We start from the raw sequence: 19,677 nt of genomic DNA, 5'->3' as shown, positions 1-19,677 counted from the left end.
TGGCTCATGCCTGTAATCCCAGCACTTTGGGATGCTGAGGTGGAAGGATTGCTTGAACCCAGGATCTTGAGTGTAGCCTGGGCAACTTTGTGAGACCCTGCCTCTACAATAAAAAAAAAAAAATTAGCTATGCGTGATGGTACACAACTGTACTCCCAGCTACTCGAGAGACTGAGGCAGGAGAAACACTCAAACCCAGGAGTTTGAGGCTGAAACATATATTTATATTTTAGACTTTGCTGAAAAATGTGACTATAGATATTGAAAAAAATGAATTTTTTTAACCTTTAACTTTGCTTTACCTTGGTATCTATCAAGTTCTACCATGAATCCAAAAATGCTTTGGATATCAAATCTGTTTATTTCATTTATCTCCAGTCTTCGCTATCATTGAAAGGGTTTACAGCTCCGGGATATATGTTTTTATTATTAAATAAATAAAACATTTTATGGGTTTCTGTTGGATTTTTAATATTTGAAAATTAATTTGGCTGGGCCCAGTGGCTCACACCTGTAATCCCAGCACTTAGGGAGGCCAAGGTGGGTAGATCACTTGAGGAAAATTAATTACAATTAAAATATTAGTTTTATAATAAAATGTTAGTTTTTAAAGCAGAATATTAATATTAGGTATCAAAAGTCAGGAATCACTGTAGTACCTATAGTTCTGTATTTTCATTTCTCTATAATAAATATAACCTTTAATGTAAGGAGGAGGGCTAAAATAGGTTGCATTTAAGATGAAAAAAGTTGGCTATTAGTATTTCATATCCAAAGAAAGGCAAATTTATTGATATTTATTGATATGGCTCCTCACTGGAATAGAGCAATAATAGAACAGAAAGAGAATATTTATCAATATAAAATGTAAAAAAAATTTTTTTTAACTGTTAGTGTATAAGTCTTTCTGGAAAGAGAAATCAATTATGTCCCTGCTATCCAAGGAATGTGACATTCTTGAAATATCAGAAATATGGTGCTATGTGAGCTAAAATCATATCTTCCTAATAAGTTATACTTAATATGAACACAATAAACATAGTTCAATAGCCATTCCTTAATTTAGGCAATGAAGTAAGATGAAATGTAACAAGAATGTTTAATATCAAAAATAGGTAAGTATTTTATAACATTATATTTACTTAGAAAATTAAATATTATATTGGTCTGCCTACAAACAACTGGGAAGTTACTATGATTGAACAGAGTTGGGTGGCTTGATATAAAATAATAATATACCATCAGTAACCAATTGAAAATAAAATGGGAATACAAATCTCTTTCCCAAAGGCAACAACACGAAGGTAGGAATAGCCACAATGAATGTGCACGACCCGTATATCTTTCCCATTTCATGTTTTTCTCCCTATCAGGTTTGTACTTTAACTCGAGAAGATAACCGCTCTTTGGGTGTTATTCCTCAAGATGAGCAGCTCCATGTGCTACCTCTTTATAAGCTTTCAGACACAGATGAGTTTGGCTCCAGGGAAGGAATGGAAGCCAAGATCAAATCTGGGGCCATCGAGGTCCTGGCACCCTGCCGCAAAAAAAGAACGTGTTTCACTCAGCCTGTTCCCCGTTCTGGAAAGAAGAGGGCTGCGATGATGACAGAGGTTCTTGCACATAAGATAAGGGCAGTGGAAAAGAAACCTATTCCCCGAATCAAGCGGAAGAATAACTCAACAACAACAAACAACAGTAAGGCTTCGTCACTGCCAACCTTAGGTGAGCCCTATGGAACCTGCTAATCTCTGCACAACTTTGATGGATAGATGTGTTTGGACTTTGCCTTGCCTTATTTGTTTAGAGTTAAAACTAAGACACTGAATATATTTTTACATATACCAGAACCAAAAGTCAACAAAAAATTTTTTTTGAGAGGGAGTCTTGCTTTGTCACCCAGGCTGGAGTGCAGTGGCACAATCTTGGCTCACTGCAAGCTCTGCCTCCTGGGTTCACGCCATTCTCCTGCCTCAGCCTCCTGCGTAGCTGGGACCACAGGGCCCGCCACCACGCCCGGCTAATTTTTTGTATTTTTAGTAGAGACGGGGTTTCACCGTGTTAGGCAGGATGGTCTCCATCTCCTGACCTCCTGATCCGCCCCCGCACCCACCCCCCCCCGCCCCCGCCCTGGCCTCCCAAAGTGCTGGGATTACAGGCGTGAGCCACCGCGCCCGGCCTACTTATCCTTTTTTATACTTTAACATATTCTTTTTTTTATGGCATGGGGAGGGGTCTCACTTTATTGCCCAGGCTGGCTTGGCACACCTTGGCTTAAGCAATAATCCCACCTCAGCCTCCTCCAGAGTAGCTGGAACTACAGGCACACACCACTGAGCCCAGCTAATTTTAACATGTTCTTATCATTGTTCCTGTGAATTTCCCCATTTAATTCGAAGCCCTACTCATTGTTGTTGGCATAGATAAGAGACATGACTTTCGGGATGCCTTCCTTGGTCACCTTTACCATCAATTTAAGCAATAATTAAATAAATATTACTAAACACCACTTTCAACAGTGGTATTGTGGGTTGTCGTTGTTGTTTTTGTTTTTTTTTGTTGTTGTTATTTTGTTTTTGTTTGTGGAGACAAGATCTAGCTCTCTTGCCCAGGCTGGAGTGCATGCAGTGGCGTGATCATGGCTCACCACAGCCTCAACCTTCCAGGCTCAAGCAATCCTCCCACCTCAGCCTCCCAAGTAGCTGAGACTGTAGCGTGTGTGCCACTGTGCCTAGCTAATTATTGTATTTTTTATAGAGATAGGGTTTCACCTGTTTGCCAGGCTGATCTGGAACTCCTGGACTCAAATGATCCTCCCAAATTGATGTAATTACGGGCATGAGCCATCACACCTGGCTTGATTTGTTGATTATAAAGTCTCGTTAGTTTTGGTTTTGGGTTTTGGGGTTTTTTTTAAAAGACAGAGTCTTGCTATGTTGCCAAAGCTGGAGTACAGTGGCTATTCACAGACACAATCATAGCACACTGCTGCCTCAAACTCTGGGATCCCATGGGAACCTGTAGCAGCTAGAACTATAGGCGTGCACCACACCTGGCTCTTACCAGCTTTTCACCTAATATATATTTTGAGTCAGAGTCTCACTCTGTCACCCAGGCTGGAGTACAGTGGCACCATCTTGGCTCACTGTAACCCTCCACCTCCTTGATTCAAGCGATTCTCCTGCCTCAGCCTCCCGAGTAGCTGGGATTATAGGTGCCCGCCACCACGCCCAGCTAATTTTTGTATTTTTAGTTGAGACGGAGTTTCACCATGTTGGCCAAACTGGTCTCAAACTCCTGACCTCAAGTGATCCACCCGCCTCGGCCTCACAAAGTGGTGAGAGCCACCACGCCCGGCCAGCTTCTCAGTTCTTTTGTCACAACCTCAATTGTCTTTGATAGCTTTTTTTTTTTTTTTTTTTTTGAGACGGAGTCTCGCTCTGTCTCCCAGGCTGGAGTGCAGTGGCGCAATCTCAGCTCACTGCAAGTTGTGCCTTCCAGGTTCACGCCATTCTCCTGCCTCAACCTCCCGAGTAGCTGGGACTACAGGCACCCGCCACCACGCCTGGCTAATTTTTTTTTAATATTTTTAGTAGAGACGGGGTTTCACCGTGTTAGCCAGGATGGTCTCGATCTCCTGACCTCGTGATCTGCCTGCCTCAGCCTCCCAAAGTGCTGGGATTACAGGCGTGAGCCACCATGCCCGGCCTACTTTCTTAACTTCTATAACAAGTTGTTCCAGGCTTATCTATATAATTCTGCCCCATATTTGAAATCAGCCATTTCTTTGATGAGCCTATGGAAGGAAAAAAAAATCATGAATTCATACTGACATTCAAAATTAACATTATAATGTATTCCTGAGCTTCTTTCATTTTTACATTTATGAGAAGCTGTTTATTTGTTTTTATAACGAGCAGAGTTGGCAGTGCAGGCATTTATATAATGCTGAAAGAAATGTAATAATACAGAGAAATACTGAGAAGAAATGTATATTCCCAGATATTTGTAAGCATAATGTACAATACTTGGGCCATAATGTCCTTTTGTAATTCTACCCCTCGGTCATTTAGTCTTTCCTTCCCATCATTTACCTTCTGTGGACAACTTAACCTCTATAATAATAGTGCCGCTGATAACAGTAGAGGTTTCCTGATGTACCATTTCTGAGTCTTATATATGCGTTATCTTTAGAAATGAGAGCTCTCAAGGCTCCAGGTTGTAGCATCTGAGAGGAGAACTGCAGAGCTTCTGAAATTGATCGTTATGTATTATATTATCAATTTATTATATTTTTAATTACTTTAAAACATGGCTGCTTTACCTTTTCTTGGTCCTAAGATTTGCTGGTTTTGCACTTCCAAATAGTTTTTTAGAAGTTCACAACAGGGGCTAGGCGTGGTGGCTCATGCCTGTAATCCCATCACTTTGGGAGGCAGAGGCGGGCGGATCACGAGGTCAGGAGTTCAAGACCATCCTGGTCAACATGGTGAAACCCCGTCTCTACTAAAATACAAAAAATTAGCTGGGTGTGGTGGTGGTGTGCGCTTGTAGTCCCAGCTACTCGGGAGGCTGAGGTGGGGGAATCGCTTGAACCTGGGAGGCAGAAATTGCAGTGAGCCAGGATCGCACCACTGCACTCCAGCCTGGGCGACAGAGCGAGACTCCATCTCAAAAAAAAAAAAAAGAACTTCATAACAGGGAGAATGTCCTCAAGGAAAATGTTCCCATTGGATGTGAGATTTATGTGGATGTGTCAGAGCAAATAACCCACAGCTGACATCTTGAGAGTAATGATCTCCTTCCTTAATGAGAAGGAAACTAAGCTGAAATACTCTTGCTTTTGAGGGTCACAAAGATTTATGTTCAACTACAATGTTTTGCTTGACTTCCCTCTGCCTAACCTTGGACTTTGCCAGTTAAGATGTTTTGTTACCTAGAAATATTTATAAACTATTACTTGTTTTTACTTTTTAAAATATAGGGTCATACAATGCCTAAAACGTATCTAAATGTCTTTGAATAGTTAAATATCGCTGTATGTGATTGTATTACAATACCTGCACAATATTACAACATTTAGTTGTATTATTTACTTCCTACCTAATTAGTTCAATTCTAATATTTTACTATTTCAAACAATGAACAGCCATCCTTTTGGCTAGATTTTTGCACTTATTTATGCCTCTTTCCCAAAGGAAGAGTTCTTTAAAGAAAATTACAGCCGGGCGCAGTAGCTCAAGCCTGTAATCCCAGCACTTTGGGAGGCCGAGGTGGGCGGATCATGAGGTCAGGAGATCGAGACCATCCTGGCTAACACAGTGAAACCCTGTCTCTACTAAAAAATACAAAAAATTAGCCAGGCGTGGTGGCAGGCGCCTGTAGTCCCAGCTACTCGGGAGGTTGAGGCAGGAGAATGGCATGAGCCCGAGATCGTGCCACTGCACTCCAGCCTGGGGAACAGAGCGAGACTCCGTCTCCAAAATGAAAATAAAAATAAAAATTATTAGATGAAAAATTACAAAACTACATAAAATTTTTAATTCGTGTTTGTGATTTGAAATGAACAGAACAAAACCAGCCAACACAACATCAGTGTTTTCTTATATAATTATTTGTACTTGTCTTTGAAAATACTTTTTAAAAGACAACCCCTACCAAAAGTAATTTGTATTTTTCTTCACATTTGGTGTCCTTGTTTAGGGAGTAAAACTGAGACCGTGCAACCTGAAGTAAAAAGTGAAACCGAACCCCATTTTATCTTAAAAAGTTCAGACAACACTAAAACTTATTCGCTGATGCCATCCGCTCCTCACCCAGTGAAAGAGGCATCTCCAGGCTTCTCCTGGTCCCCGAAGACTGCTTCAGCCACACCAGCTCCACTGAAGAATGACGCAACAGCCTCATGCGGGTTTTCAGAAAGAAGCAGCACTCCCCACTGTACGATGCCTTCGGGAAGACTCAGTGGTGCCAATGCAGCTGCTGCCGATGGCCCTGGCATTTCACAGCTTGGCGAAGTGGCTCCTCTCCCCACCCTGTCTGCTCCTGTGATGGAGCCCCTCGTTAATTCTGAGCCTTCCACTGGTGTGACTGAGCCGCTAACGCCTCATCAGCCAAACCACCAGCCCTCCTTCCTCACCTCTCCTCAAGACCTTGCCTCTTCTCCAATGGAAGAAGATGAGCAGCATTCTGAAGCAGATGAGCCTCCATCAGACGAACCCCTATCTGATGACCTCCTGTCACCTGCTGAGGAGAAATTGCCCCACATTGATGAGTATTGGTCAGACAGTGAGCACATCTTTTTGGATGCAAATATTGGTGGGGTGGCCATCGCACCTGCTCACGGCTCGGTTTTGATTGAGTGTGCCCGGCGAGAGCTGCACGCTACCACTCCTGTTGAGCACCCCAACCGTAATCATCCAACCCGCCTCTCCCTTGTCTTTTACCAGCACAAAAACCTAAATAAGCCCCAACACGGTTTTGAACTAAACAAGATTAAGTTTGAGGCTAAAGAAGCTAAGAATAAGAAAATGAAGGCCTCAGAGCAAAAAGACCAGGCAGCTAATGAAGGTCCAGAACAGTCCTCTGAAGTAAATGAATTGAACCAAATTCCTTCTCATAAAGCATTAACATTAACCCATGACAATGTTGTCACCGTGTCCCCTTATGCTCTCACACACGTTGCGGGGCCCTATAACCATTGGGTCTGAAGGCTTTTCTCCCCCTCTTAATGCCTTTGCTAGTGCAGTGTATTTTTTCAAGGTGCTGTTAAAAGAAAGTCATGTTGTCGTTTACTATCTTCATCTCACCCATTTCAAGTCTGAGGTAAAAAAATAATAATGATAACAAAACGGGGTGGGTATTCTTAACTGTGACTATATTTTGACAATTGGTAGAAGGTGCACATTTTAAGCAAAAATAAAAGTTTTATAGTTTTAAATACATAAAGAAATGTTTCAGTTAGGCATTAACCTTGATAGAATCACTCAGTTTGGTGCTTTAAATTAAGTCTGTTTACTATGAAACAAGAGTCATTTTTAGAGGATTTTAACAGGTTCATGTTCTATGATGTAAAATCAAGACACGCAGTGTTAACTCTACACAGCTTCTGGTGCTTAACCACATCCACACAGTTAAAAATAAGCTGAATTATTATTTCATGGTGCCATTGTTCCAACATCTTCCAATCATTGCTAGAAAATTGGCATATTCCTTTGAAATAAACTTATGAAATGTTTTCTCTCTTAAAATATTTCTCCTGTGTAAAATAAATCATTGTTGTTAGTAATGGTTGGAGGCTGTTCATAAATTGTAAATATATATTTTAAAAGCACTTTCTATTTTTAAAAGTAACTTGAAATAATATAGTATAAGAATCCTATTGTCTATTGTTTGTGCATATTTGCATACAAGAGAAATCATTTATCCTTGCTGTGTAGAGTTCCATCTTGTTAACTGCAGTATGTATTCTAATCATGTATATGGTTTGTGTTCTTTTACTGTGTCCTCTCACATTCAAGTATTAGCAACTTGCAGTATATAAAATAGTTAGATAATGAGAAGTTGTTAATTATCTCTAAAATTGGAATTAGGAAGCATATCACCAATATTGATTAACATTCTCTTTGGAACTAGGTAAGAGTGGTCTCTTCTTATTGAACAATCTCAATTTAGTTTCATCCCACCTTTCTCAGTATAATCCATGAGAGGTGTTTCCAAAAGGAGATGAGGGGACAGGACAGGTTTCAGAAGAGTCAAATGCTTCTAATGTCTCAAGGTGATAAAATACAAAAACTAAGTAGACAGATATTTATACTGAAGTCTGATACAGAATTAGAAAAAAAAAAATTCTTGTTGAAATATTTTGAAAACAAATTCCCTACTATCATCACATGCCTCCCCAACCCCAAGTCAAAAACAAGAGGAATGGTACTGTAAACATGGCTTTGTCCATTAAGAGCTAATTCATTTGTTTATCTTAGCATACTAGATTTGGGAAAATGATAACTCATCTTTTCTGATAATTGCCTATGTTCTAGGTAACAGGAAAATAGGCATTAAGTTTATTTTAGTCTTCCCATTTTCTTCCTATTACTTTATTGACTCATTTTATTGCAAAACAAAAAGGATTACCCAAACAACATGTTTCGAACAAGGAGAATTTTCAATGAAATACTTGATTCTGTTAAAATGCAGAGGTGCTATAACATTCAAAGTGTCAGATTCCTTGGGAGTATGGAAAACCTAATGGTGCTTCTCCCTTGGAAATGCCATAGGAAGCCCACAACCGCTAACACTTACAATTTTGGTGCAAAAGCAAACAGTTCCAGCAGGCTCTCTAAAGAAAAACTCATTGTAACTTATTAAAATAATATCTGGTGCAAAGTATCTGTTTTGAGCTTTTGACTAATCCAAGTAAAGGAATATGAAGGGATTGTAAATAACAAAATGTCCATTGATAGACCATCGTGTACAAGTAGATTTCTGCTTGTTGAATATGTAAAATAGGGTAATTCATTGACTTGTTTTAGTATTTTGTGTGCCTTAGATTTCCGTTTTAAGACATGTATATTTTTGTGAGCCTAAGGTTTCTTATATACATATAAGTATATAAATAAGTGATTGTTTATTGCTTCGGCTGCTTCAACAAGATATTTACTAGTATTAGACTATCAGGAATACACCCTTGCAAGATTATGTTTTAGATTTTAGGCCTTAGCTCCCACTAGAAATTATTTCTTCACCAGATTTAATGGATAAAGTTTTATGGCTCTTTATGCATCCACTCATCTACTCATTCTTCGAGTCTACACTTATTGAATGCCTGCAAAATCTAAATATCACTTTTGTTTTTCTTTGGATCACCACCTATGACATAGTAAACTTGAAGAATAAAAACTACCCTCAGAAATATTTTTAAAAGAAGTAGCAAATTATCTTCAGTATAATCCATGGTAATGTATGCAGTAATTCAAATTGATCTCTCTCTCAATAGGTTTCTTAACAATCTAAACTTGAAACATCAATGTTAATTTTTGGAACTATTGGGATTTGTGACGCTTGTTGCAGTTTACCAAAACAAGTATTTGAAAATATCTAGTATCAACTGAAATGTTTCCATTCCATTGTTGTAGTTAACATCATGAATGGACTTCTTAAACTGATTACCCCACTGTGGGAACCAAATTGGATTCCTACTTTGTTGGACTCTCTTTCCTGATTTTAACAATTTACCATCCCATTCTCTGCCCTGTGATTTTTTTTAAAAGCTTATTCAATGTTCTGCAGCATTGTGATTGTATGCTGGCTACACTGCTTTTAGAATGCTCTTTCTCATGAAGCAAGGAAATAAATTTGTTTGAAATGACATTTTCTCTCATAAAACTGGTCATCTAACATTATTTCTTCCCCTCTATTATGTTTTACTGTAATGATCACCTTTTCTTATACCTCTCTTATAACACTTAAATTGGGTTTTAAATCTGTGTTTGTTCATAGTATGATCATTGAATTCACTGATACATGACCTCCTAATAGCCCACTCAGTTCATAATATGCTACAAACTTACCAATTTTAATGAGAGAATAATTCCTGCCTATTGCAGAATCGTACAAAATATCATGCTGCCCTTGATATTCCATTTCTTTTTTCTTTTTTCTTCTTTTTTTTTTTTTTTTTTTTGTAGAGACTGTCTCACTATGTTGCCCAGGCTGGTCTCAAACTCTTGGCCCCAAGAGATCCTCCTGCTTCAGCCTCCTAAAGTGCAAGGATGATAGGCATGAGCCACTCCACCTGGCCTGAAATTCCATTTCTAATGGCTCTTCAGCCATTGTTGAAATTTCTTTTTTTTTCTTGTGCTTGTCTGTCTCACTTACCTCTTGTTTCCAATTCATCTACAAAGTACCAAATAGACCAGGTCATAAACATAATTGAAATACATTCTTATTGGAAAGTGAGGCTATCTGAAAAGGCATAGCTGTAGGCAAATTATTGCAACATGTTTACATCTTAAATAACTTTCCAACATCTTTGTTACTCAGTCTGCATGTTGATAAAGTAATTTCATTTATTAAATATAGAACTTCAACTAGATGAGATCCATAAGTAATTTACTTAAGACATAACCTCAATACATATTTAATTGAATGCATACCCTTGTGTAAATAAGCTACTGATTTAATTCACATGACTAACCTACTTTCTAACATTATTACAGTGGATTTCTACTGATAACATTTCACAATAGCGTGTGTGAAAATAACCCTGAACCAGTTTTTAAAACAAAAATTATATTGACTTTTTATCTGAGACATAGGACTTTATTGCATGAAACTTCCACTGACAGGGGCACAGCATTTCCTTCGCATGTGCCAACTAAATCAGTAGCTGTATGCAACCTTTAATAGATTTATAGCTACTACCTTCAATTTCACACCTTGATGCATGGAAATCTTTTTTATCTAGATTTAACACAACTCTGAGTTTTGATCTTTTATAGAGATTTATGACGAGAATTTTGAAATAAGTTCATATAGTAGTGGCCTCTCATAACAATGGAAGACACCTGAGAAATCACAGAGCTCAATCACTGGGGCCCAGAGAGCAGATCTTAATGCTAGATTGTAATTAGAATTTAAATAGATGAAGGCCACTTTGTGTTGAGAACTGTAGGGAAACTTGATTTTCTTACCCAAAGGGTATTTTATCACTGGGAAATAAACAAGTATCAGATGCTTATACAGTATAGGCTTTCAATTCCCCTGGAACTAGTGTTAAGCATATACAAGAAGTTATAAAGGCATGGATGATTGAAATAATTAAGGAAAGTGTATTTCCACTGTATATACTACCTAGCCGTGCTTACAGAGTTCATTCATGCCCTTTGCCTAGTTAGCCTCACAATTAAGCCCCAGCATAGTTTATTTTGATGTAGCTGTCTACATGTATTGGAATACTATTTTATTGCACATAGCTTCTAAACTTGCCCATAAGTATATTGAACACCAGTTGTGTGGCACACTCAACCAAGTGAATGTAATCAATACGTAATTGCTGAAGGAGTCTGGATTTATCCAAATCAAATTATGCTCCATTTTGAGCTACCTTTTAACAGCTTTAGAAAATGATGTCATCCATTGCTCTGGAATGCAATTCAGAAAGTCAGAATCAGTATGTCCATCAGAAATTAAATTTGTGTGTTTTCATAGAATGTATTGAGATTTATTGAAATGTTCTTGCTTTTCCTATATGTATAAAGTGGAAACTGAGTTCCTTTATTACTTCCTGAGATGGTAGAGCTGACTTTTATGCAGCATATCATCACTATTTTTGTCCGCATTGATAGCTACAAATTTTATTATTATTTTTTGCTACAAATTTTAATTCTCTACCTTTCAGTGTCTGGATGACTTTTTAATTCCCTATTTCTTCTGGGCTTCCAATCATATACCATTGTTTGCTTCAAAAGGGATATATTATACTCTCTAGTAATCCAAAGGTATTCCTAATTTTGCCACTCCTCATTTTTGCTTCTCTTTAAGGGCCTTATAGTATGTTCTAATTTCTCATTTGGTAGTATGCAACATTCAATATTTCTAGCTCTAAAATTCCATCATTAATTATTTATTTTTTTCTTTTTTTTTCTTTTTTTGAGACGGAGTCTTGCTCTGTCGCCCAGGCTGGAGTGCAGTGGCGTGACCTCAGCTCACTGCAACCTCCGCCTCCCGAGTTCAAGCGATTCTCCTACCTCAGCTTCCCAAGTAGCTGGGATTACAGGTGCCCGCCAATACGCCCGGCTAATTTTTGTATTTTAGTAGAGACAGGATTTCACTATGTAGGTCAAGCTGGTCTCAAACTCCTGACCTCAACGATCTGCCCGCCTCGGCCTCTCAAAGTGCTGGGATTACAGGCGTGAGCCACCGCACCCCGCCAATCACTTCTTTATCAGCTATACTTCTTTCCTACCTTTACTGTAATACTTATGATCTTGGTTGGGTCATAAGTTTTCTTCTAGTTTGTTCAGCTATAGATGACCTTTATGTTGGAGCAAAACTAGGTCCAAGGTAGGAATGTCATTATTAGATGTAAAACATGTTAGCTGATTTAACCCATTTATGTTTGAATGCAACTTTGAAAACCCTTGGTTAACAGTATAAAGCTAGCTTTCCTAAAAATAGAAATTTTGTCCTTGGCAGCTGTTATGTAAGTCATGACCCTTGTCTTGTTCATGAGAAAGAAATTTTGCAGCTGTCAGATTTTCATTTTAGGAGAAACAATATTGGAAATTAATTTGGTTTCTTCTCCATTTGGCAAGGTATGAACCTTGACTAGAAACTCTACTTGTTCTTTTTCTTTTTTCTCATTTTACTGAAGCTGCAATATCACTAAGCGCACTTTCATTCTTTTTACAGTGTTATTTTTCTTCTCATTTTCTTTAAATTAAAAATCTATTGCTTCCCCTTCTCTGTCCTGTCTGCATTCCTCTGATCCCCTACACAAATACACATGGTTCATTTAAAAAATAGCAACCATCCTGGTAAAGCTGTCTTTTCTATTGTGTCCTACAAGTTCTTTTAGGTGTAATATCATAAGAAATCACAAACTTGTATTCAATTCTTTTCAGTTTTAGGCAAATTCCATTTTTAGGAATAATAGTTAAGCAGTCACAAGACCACAGGTTAATATTGAGTGCTCTCTCTCACTTTACCAATCCCAACGATGTTTAACTCTTATTTATTAGTGTTTGAGTGTTTTATTTGTGTACAAAGTTAAATATTCTAAGTTCTTCTGTATGGCTTCACTATTTCTAATGTAAATTTACTCCATTGGAATTCTTTGGTTTTTGGCAGTAATAGGAATTATTCTATAATCTGTGTGAGAAATATTAGGAAATGAACTGAAAGTAATTGAAAGAGGAGGCACAAGTAAACCATCAGAAACGCTTTTGACCATAAGAAGGGGAAATTAAGGGACAGAACGGAAGAACTGTGCTCCTATCAGCAATCTGAGGGTTCGCTCTACCTGCTTAAAAGCAAGAAATATTTTTAATATTTCTTCTCTCTACTCTGTACTAATTTTATCTGAAAAATTGCTGCTGAAACTTAGGAGCCATTTTGAAAGCAACGGTAGTAATCAAAGGTATAATCCTCATGCTATATAATGTTTTAGATTACCAACTGCTTTACTATGTGGAGCTTTTTCTGCCCGTTACTGAGGGTTAGATGGAGAACACTGTTCCCATCTTAGAGGTGAGGAACCTACAGATGGCAAGAATAGCATATGGCTGGCTCCAAGTCACACAGCAAGTCAATCAATCGGAGACTAAAATATTTATTACCTGTAGACTGCTAAATTTCTGCATCATGAACAATGACTTGGAGAGAATGTTGCTGAGCAGAAATTTTGTCACACCTGATCTGAGAATATAAGATTTGTTCATTTGCAAAACATGCTTCTGAAGTATTTTGTTTCCATTATTTATTTAGCCAGCTAGTTTCTTATGGGTACTAAAGAAGGTCTCCCAAATTACCTAAATTCCACAATAGGGCTTAGATTTATGAAGTTTTATATTTTTTCCTCCTTATAAAAAGCTCTTTTTATAAAGAATATCCATGTAATACTAAAACGGGGAAATCTCCTAAATAATATATTTTTTAATATTACCTTTTTAAAAAGCTAGGGTGAGCACCTCACAATCAAAATTTAATGTATTTGTTATATTGAAATGCAGGGTTTTTTGAAGGAAACATGGTAGGTAAACATTTTAGTTCCCAACTCCTGATCGTAAAAATGCAAAATTGGGCCTGGTGTGGTGGCTTACGCCTGTAATCCCAGCACTTTGGGAGACCAAGGCGAGTGGATCATGAGGTCAGGAGTTCAAGACCAGCCTGGCCAAGATGGTGAAACCCCCATCTCTACTAAAAATACAAAAATTAGCCAAGCATGGTGGCAGACGCCTGTAACCCCAGCTACTTGGTAGGCTGAGGCAGAGAATTGCTTGAACCCAGGAGGCGGAGGTTGCAGTGAGCCGAGATTGTGCCTCTGGACTCCAGCCTGGGTGACAGAGTGAGACTCCATCTCAAAAAAAAGCAAAATTGTTGGCATCTCTAAGACAGAGCAAGACTCCCTCTCTAAGAGATAGTAGTGTCTCCCACTTAATTGAATTCGTTTTGTTTTGTTTGCTTTGCTTTGATTCTTGCCACGTAAAATCTGTGGGTCAAAGGTTGACCCAGATATTTGCTCAGACAGTTAAGAAAAATAATAAGATGTATTTGTAAATTTTTAAATAATGAAAAATGAGATGTATTTGTAAAATTTTAAAATAACCTCTTTATAAATATAAATATGTTTATAAATATAAAGAGGTAGGATGTTTTGGCTAATTAGCACATTCTGGGTCATACACACACACACACACAAACAGGCCAAACAACTCTAGATAGTCAAATAAATTCCCCTTTTGGTGATTCAGTTCAGTAATGGTGATTCAGTTCAGTAACTGCCTATCCTCATCAATGCTTGTTTGTGATGATGAAATAGTTGACAACTGGGACTTTACAAAAATAGCTCCTGAAAAAAATATTTTATTGCAATGTATGTTCATATTTTTTTTTACTTTTATGAAATAACATTGTGATAGGTGCTTTAAGAAAAATATTTTTCCAGAAGTGGTTTATAGTATAAACTAAGGGCAGTTTTTACATTGTGATGTGTGGGTGGATGGTCATATTTAGTTAGGTTATTAAGAAATCATGAAGTGTTCCCTAACAAGAAACTTGCAAAGCTATTTGGCAGGAAGAAAATCATTAACTTCTAGTTTGTTTATTTTTTTCTCATGCTATACGCTTAATTACCAAGTAAATTCACTTGCCTACCATTACCTTAATTCAAAGGAGAAGCCAGAATGTTTATCATTGGTGGGAGTAAAATATACACAGATTCTTTACCATGGTGAAATAGAATAATACTGAATTCCCAATACAGAAATACTAATTTCATAAGCTAATATTCCTATCTTTTAGCTGACTTCTTTCTCTCTTCAGGATATATTTACTATTTATTATTTACCTTTGAATTTTTGATTTGGGGGATTTTTACCTATTGCCATCCTACTATATTAAGTATCCTGTACAATGAAATATCTTAGCAAGGAAACACTTTTAAAACTTCACAAATATCCGATTTCATTCTTAACATATGGGGGAAGCAGTAAAAGAAAAAGCACTTCACCATGTAGAAGAGAAAGTGATCATTTTAATTAAGATAATTTCAATTCATTATCAACATTTAATCCTCTGCAAACAAGGGAACACTTACTAGCAGTACTTGAAGACTTGTGAGTTGGAATTGCATGTTACTTGAAAGATCTAATTAAGCTAAATTTTGGTGCACAGCAGTTGTACATGATTTCATGTTTATGTAGCAAAATGCATTGAAATGTATTAGTGTTGAAACATACATGTAAAGGTAGTTGTGGAAATTGTTATATTTTCCTTGTGTGTCATTTATTTAGAGCATAAAGGTTTTTTTTTATTCAGCCTAACTGAATAAGGCTAAATGAATACTGTAATTGAAAATATATTTTAAATCTTTGTCATGAGTTTTTTTAAAAAAAACTATTGCAAATTGTATCATTCCTGATTACACAGAACTTTGTGGGTGGTTTTAAATAAATTTTATACTTCTATTTTGCACCTGATAGTCTAATTTTTCTTTCCTTCTAAAAATCACATTTAAAAGTTTTAATATTCAATAAAATTCACACATTTTAACTACAAAGGACTATAAGATTTAATATTTGGAGATGACTAAACGTATGCATGTGCTCACCATAAAACCAAAATGGCTAGCATTTATGAAATCCTCATTATGTGCCAGAAACCTTACATTTTATGTAAATTATGTAATTCCCATGGTGATTCTAGTAAGGACTCTTATCAACCTCATTACATAGATCTATTCTGAGGCTTGAAGTTATTAAGTTCACAGCACTAGTAATTGGCAGAGCTGTTACTCTACTCACGTCCTTACTTGGCTTTATAATTGTTTCAATAAACTTAATACTTTTCCTTAAGTCTGCTAAATTTAAACTTAATTCTGAATGCAGTTTGCCAATATATTTTACTTTTTTTACTTTTGAGACAGTCTCACACTGTCGCCTGGGCTGGAGTACAGTGGCACGATCTCAGCTCTCTGCAACCTCTTCCTCCTGGTTCAAGCAATTCTCCTGCCTCAGTCTCCTGAGTAGCTGCGATTATAGGGGTGCACTACCATGCCTGGCTAATTTTTGTATTTTTAATAGAGACGGGGTTTCACCATGTTAGCCAAGCTGGTCTCAAACTCCTGACCTCAAGTGATCTGCCCACCACTGTCTCCCAAAGTGCTGGGATTACAGGCGTGAGCCATTGCGCCTGGACGCCAACAGTATTTTAAAGACTTCAATATTAAAGGTTTTTTTACTTTTTTTTTTTTTTTTCTGAGACAGAGTCTCACTCTGTCGCCCAGGCTGGAGTACAGTGGGGCGATCTCAGCTAACTGCAACCTCCGCCTCCCAGGTTCAAGCAATTCTCCTGCCTCAGCTTACTGAGTTGCTGGGACTACAGGTGTGCACTACCACGCCCGGCTAACTTTTTTTTTTTTTTTTTTTTTTTGAGATGGAGTCTTGCTCTGTTGCCCAGGCTGGAGTGCAGTGGGCGATCTCGGCTCACTGCAAGCTCTTGTACCTCAGCCTCCCAAGTAGCTGGGACTGCAGGCATGTGCCACCATGCTTGCCTAATTTTTGTATTTTTTATAGAGATGGGGTTTTGCCGTGTTCGCCAGGCTGGGCTCAAACTCCTGGCCTCAAGTGATGCACCTGCCTTGGCCTCCCAAAGTGCTGAGATTATAGGCATAAGCCACCGTGCCCGATCTATATCAGTGTTTTTTAAACTGTAAATTACAGTATATGATTGTGAATGAATAAGTTGTGACCAGCATTATAGAAAATGAAATAGAACAGAACGACCTATTCAAATATTAGGAAAGTCATATTTAAAATTAACTTGTTTTTTAACCTTTGAAATTGTGAAATATAATGCCAAGAGAAAAATACAAATATACAGTTAATTAATTATAACACAAATAACCTGTGTAACCTCCATCCAGGTCAAGAAGAGAATATTGCCCATCTTTTTATCACCTTTTCTGTTTGTCTTTAATGTTAATAAATTTCTTTTCCTTTTTTTTTTTTTTTTTTTTTGAGACGGAGTCTCACTCTGTCGCCCAGGCTAGAGTGCAGTGGTGTGACCTCGGCTCACTGCAAGCTCTGCCTCCCGGGTTCACACCATTCTCCTGCCTCAGCCTCCCCAGTAGCTGGGACTACAGACGCCTGCCACCACACCCAGTTAATTTTTTTGTACTTTTTATTTATTTTATTTAATTTATTTATTTTTTTTTTTTTGAGACGGAGTCTCGCTCTGTCGCCCAGGCTGGAGTGCAGTGGCGTGATCTTGGCTCACTGCAAGCTCCGCCTCCCGGGTTCATGCCATTCTCCTGCCTCAGCCTCCCGAGTAGCTGGGACTACAGGCGCCCGCCACCATGCCCGGCTAATTTTTTTTTTTTTTTTTTTTGTATTTTTAGTAGAGACGGGGTTTCACCATGTTAGCCAGGATGGTCCCGATCTCCTGACCTCGTGATCTGCCCTCCTCGGCCTCCCAAAGTGCTGGGATTACCGGCGTGAGCCACCACGCCCGGCTTTTTGTATTTTTTAGTAGAGACGTGTTTCACCGTGTTAGCCAGGATGGTCTCCATCTCCTGACCTGGTGATCCGCCCGCCTCGGCCTCCCAAAGTGCTGGAATTACAGGTGTGAGCCACTGCGCCCAGCAATTTTTATATTTTTAGTAGAGATGGTATTTCACCATGTTAGCCAGGCTGTTCTCAAACTCCTGACCTCAGGTGAAGCACCTGCCTCGGCCTCCCGAAGTACTGAGATTACAAGCGCGTAATTTTTTTTTTTTTTTTTTGAGTCAGAGTCTCACTCTGTCACCCAAGCTGGATTGCAATGGCTGATCTCGGCTCACTGCAACCTCCGCCTCCTATGTTCAAGTGATTCTCATGCCTCAGACTCCCAAGTAGCTGGGATTACAGGCGTGCACCACAAAGCCTGGCTAATTTTTTGCATTTTTAGTAGAGATGGGGTTTCACTACACTGGCCAGGCTGGTCTCGAACTCCTGACCTCGTGATCCCCCCGTCTCGGCCTCCCAAAGTGCTAGGATTACAGGCATGATCCATCATGCCCGGCCTGGAAAAAAAAAAGTTCTGTTTCATCTCACACATAAAAATAATAAAGTCGGCCAGGTGCAGTGGTTCATGCCTGTAATCTCAGCACTTTGGGAGGCCGAGGAAGGCAGATCACGAGGTCAGGAGATCCAGACCATCCTGGCTAACACGGTGAAACCCCGTCTCTACTAAAAATACAAAAAATTAGCCGGGGATGGTGGCGGGCACCTGTAGTCCCAGCTACCTGTGAGGCTGAGGCAGGAGAATGGCGCGAACCCGGGAGGCGGAGCTTGCAGTGAGCCGAAATCTCGCCACTGCACTCCAGCCTGGGCGAAAGAGCAAGACTCCATCTCAAAAATAATAATAATAATAATACAGTCTGTGTAAAATGTTATGTATTTTCTCTTTCCATGGTTATTACACATAAATTATTTCATGAGAATGGACTAGTTTAGGCCTTGCTAGTCCATGCTCACCTAGAGACAGGTTATTGATTCCATATGTTCCTCGGTGAAAAAAGCACAGTCATATGGCATCTGGCCAAGCCTTTCTACCTACTGAGGCTGGGCTATCCAAAGGTCCCATGGCATGCTGACAGAATCCCAACTCTCATAAGAAAAGACAGTCAGCTGGGCGTGGTGGCACACGCCTGTATTCAAGCACTTTGGGAGGCCGAGTTGGGCAGATCACGAGGTCAGGAGTTCAAGACTAGCCTGGCCAACATGGTGAAACCCCGTCTCTACTAAAAATATAAAATTAGCCAGGCATGGTGGCATGGACCTGTAATCCCAGCTACTGAGGAGGCTGAGGCAGGACAATCACTGGAACCTGGGAGGCAGAGGTTGCAGTGAGCCAAGATCTAGCCTGGGTGACAGAACGAGACTCTATCTCAAAAAAATAAATAAATAAATACATCTCAAAAAATAAATAAATAAATATTTACCTTCAATAAAGTATTTCTAAGGAAAGCTAAAAAATTATGTCAACATCTTTATTTGTTCTGTAGTTTACTTTTTTTTTTTTTTTTTGAGGAGTCTTGCTCTGTCACTCAGGCTGGAGTGCAGTCGTGCAATCTCAGTTTACTGCAACCTCTGCCTCCCAAGTTCGAGCAATTCTCCCTGCCTCAGCTTCCCGAGTAGCTGGGATTACAGGTGCCCACCACTGTGCCTGGCTAATTTTTGTATTTTTTAATAGAGATGGGGTTTCGCCATATTGGCCAGGCTGGTCATGAACTCCTGACCTCAGGTGATCCACCCACCTAGGCCTCCCAAAGTGCTGGGATTACAGGTGTGAGCCACTGCGCCCGGCCTCTAGTTTACTTTTCTTCTTCTTTTTTTTTTTTTTTTGTTTTGAAACAGAGTTTCACTCTTGCTGCCCAGGCTGGAGTGCAATGGGTCAATCTCGGCTCACTGCAACCTC

At 38.9% G+C, this 19,677-nt stretch overlaps 1 protein-coding gene across 4 annotated transcripts in view; it reads left to right on the top strand.

Annotated features, from left to right (window-relative positions):
* TET1 (tet methylcytosine dioxygenase 1) overlaps window positions 1–15,686 on the top strand; it is a 139,841-nt gene extending 124,155 nt beyond the window's left edge. For all 4 annotated transcript variants that reach the window (XM_031015627.3, XM_031015626.3, XM_055353637.2 and 1 more), the window contains 2 exons: window positions 1,374–1,725; window positions 5,704–15,686. In XM_031015627.3, the coding sequence (XP_030871487.1) occupies window positions 1,374–1,725; window positions 5,704–6,710 (1,359 nt within the window). In that variant the 3' untranslated portion in view covers window positions 6,711–15,686. The remainder of the gene's footprint in view (window positions 1–1,373; window positions 1,726–5,703) is intronic.
* The last annotated feature ends 3,991 nt before the right edge of the window (window positions 15,687–19,677 follow it).

Source organism: Gorilla gorilla, chromosome 8 (genome assembly GCF_029281585.2).
Source record: "Gorilla gorilla gorilla isolate KB3781 chromosome 8, NHGRI_mGorGor1-v2.1_pri, whole genome shotgun sequence".
NCBI lineage: Eukaryota > Metazoa > Chordata > Mammalia > Primates > Hominidae > Gorilla > Gorilla gorilla.
This window is presented reverse-complemented; position numbering and strand designations above follow the sequence as displayed.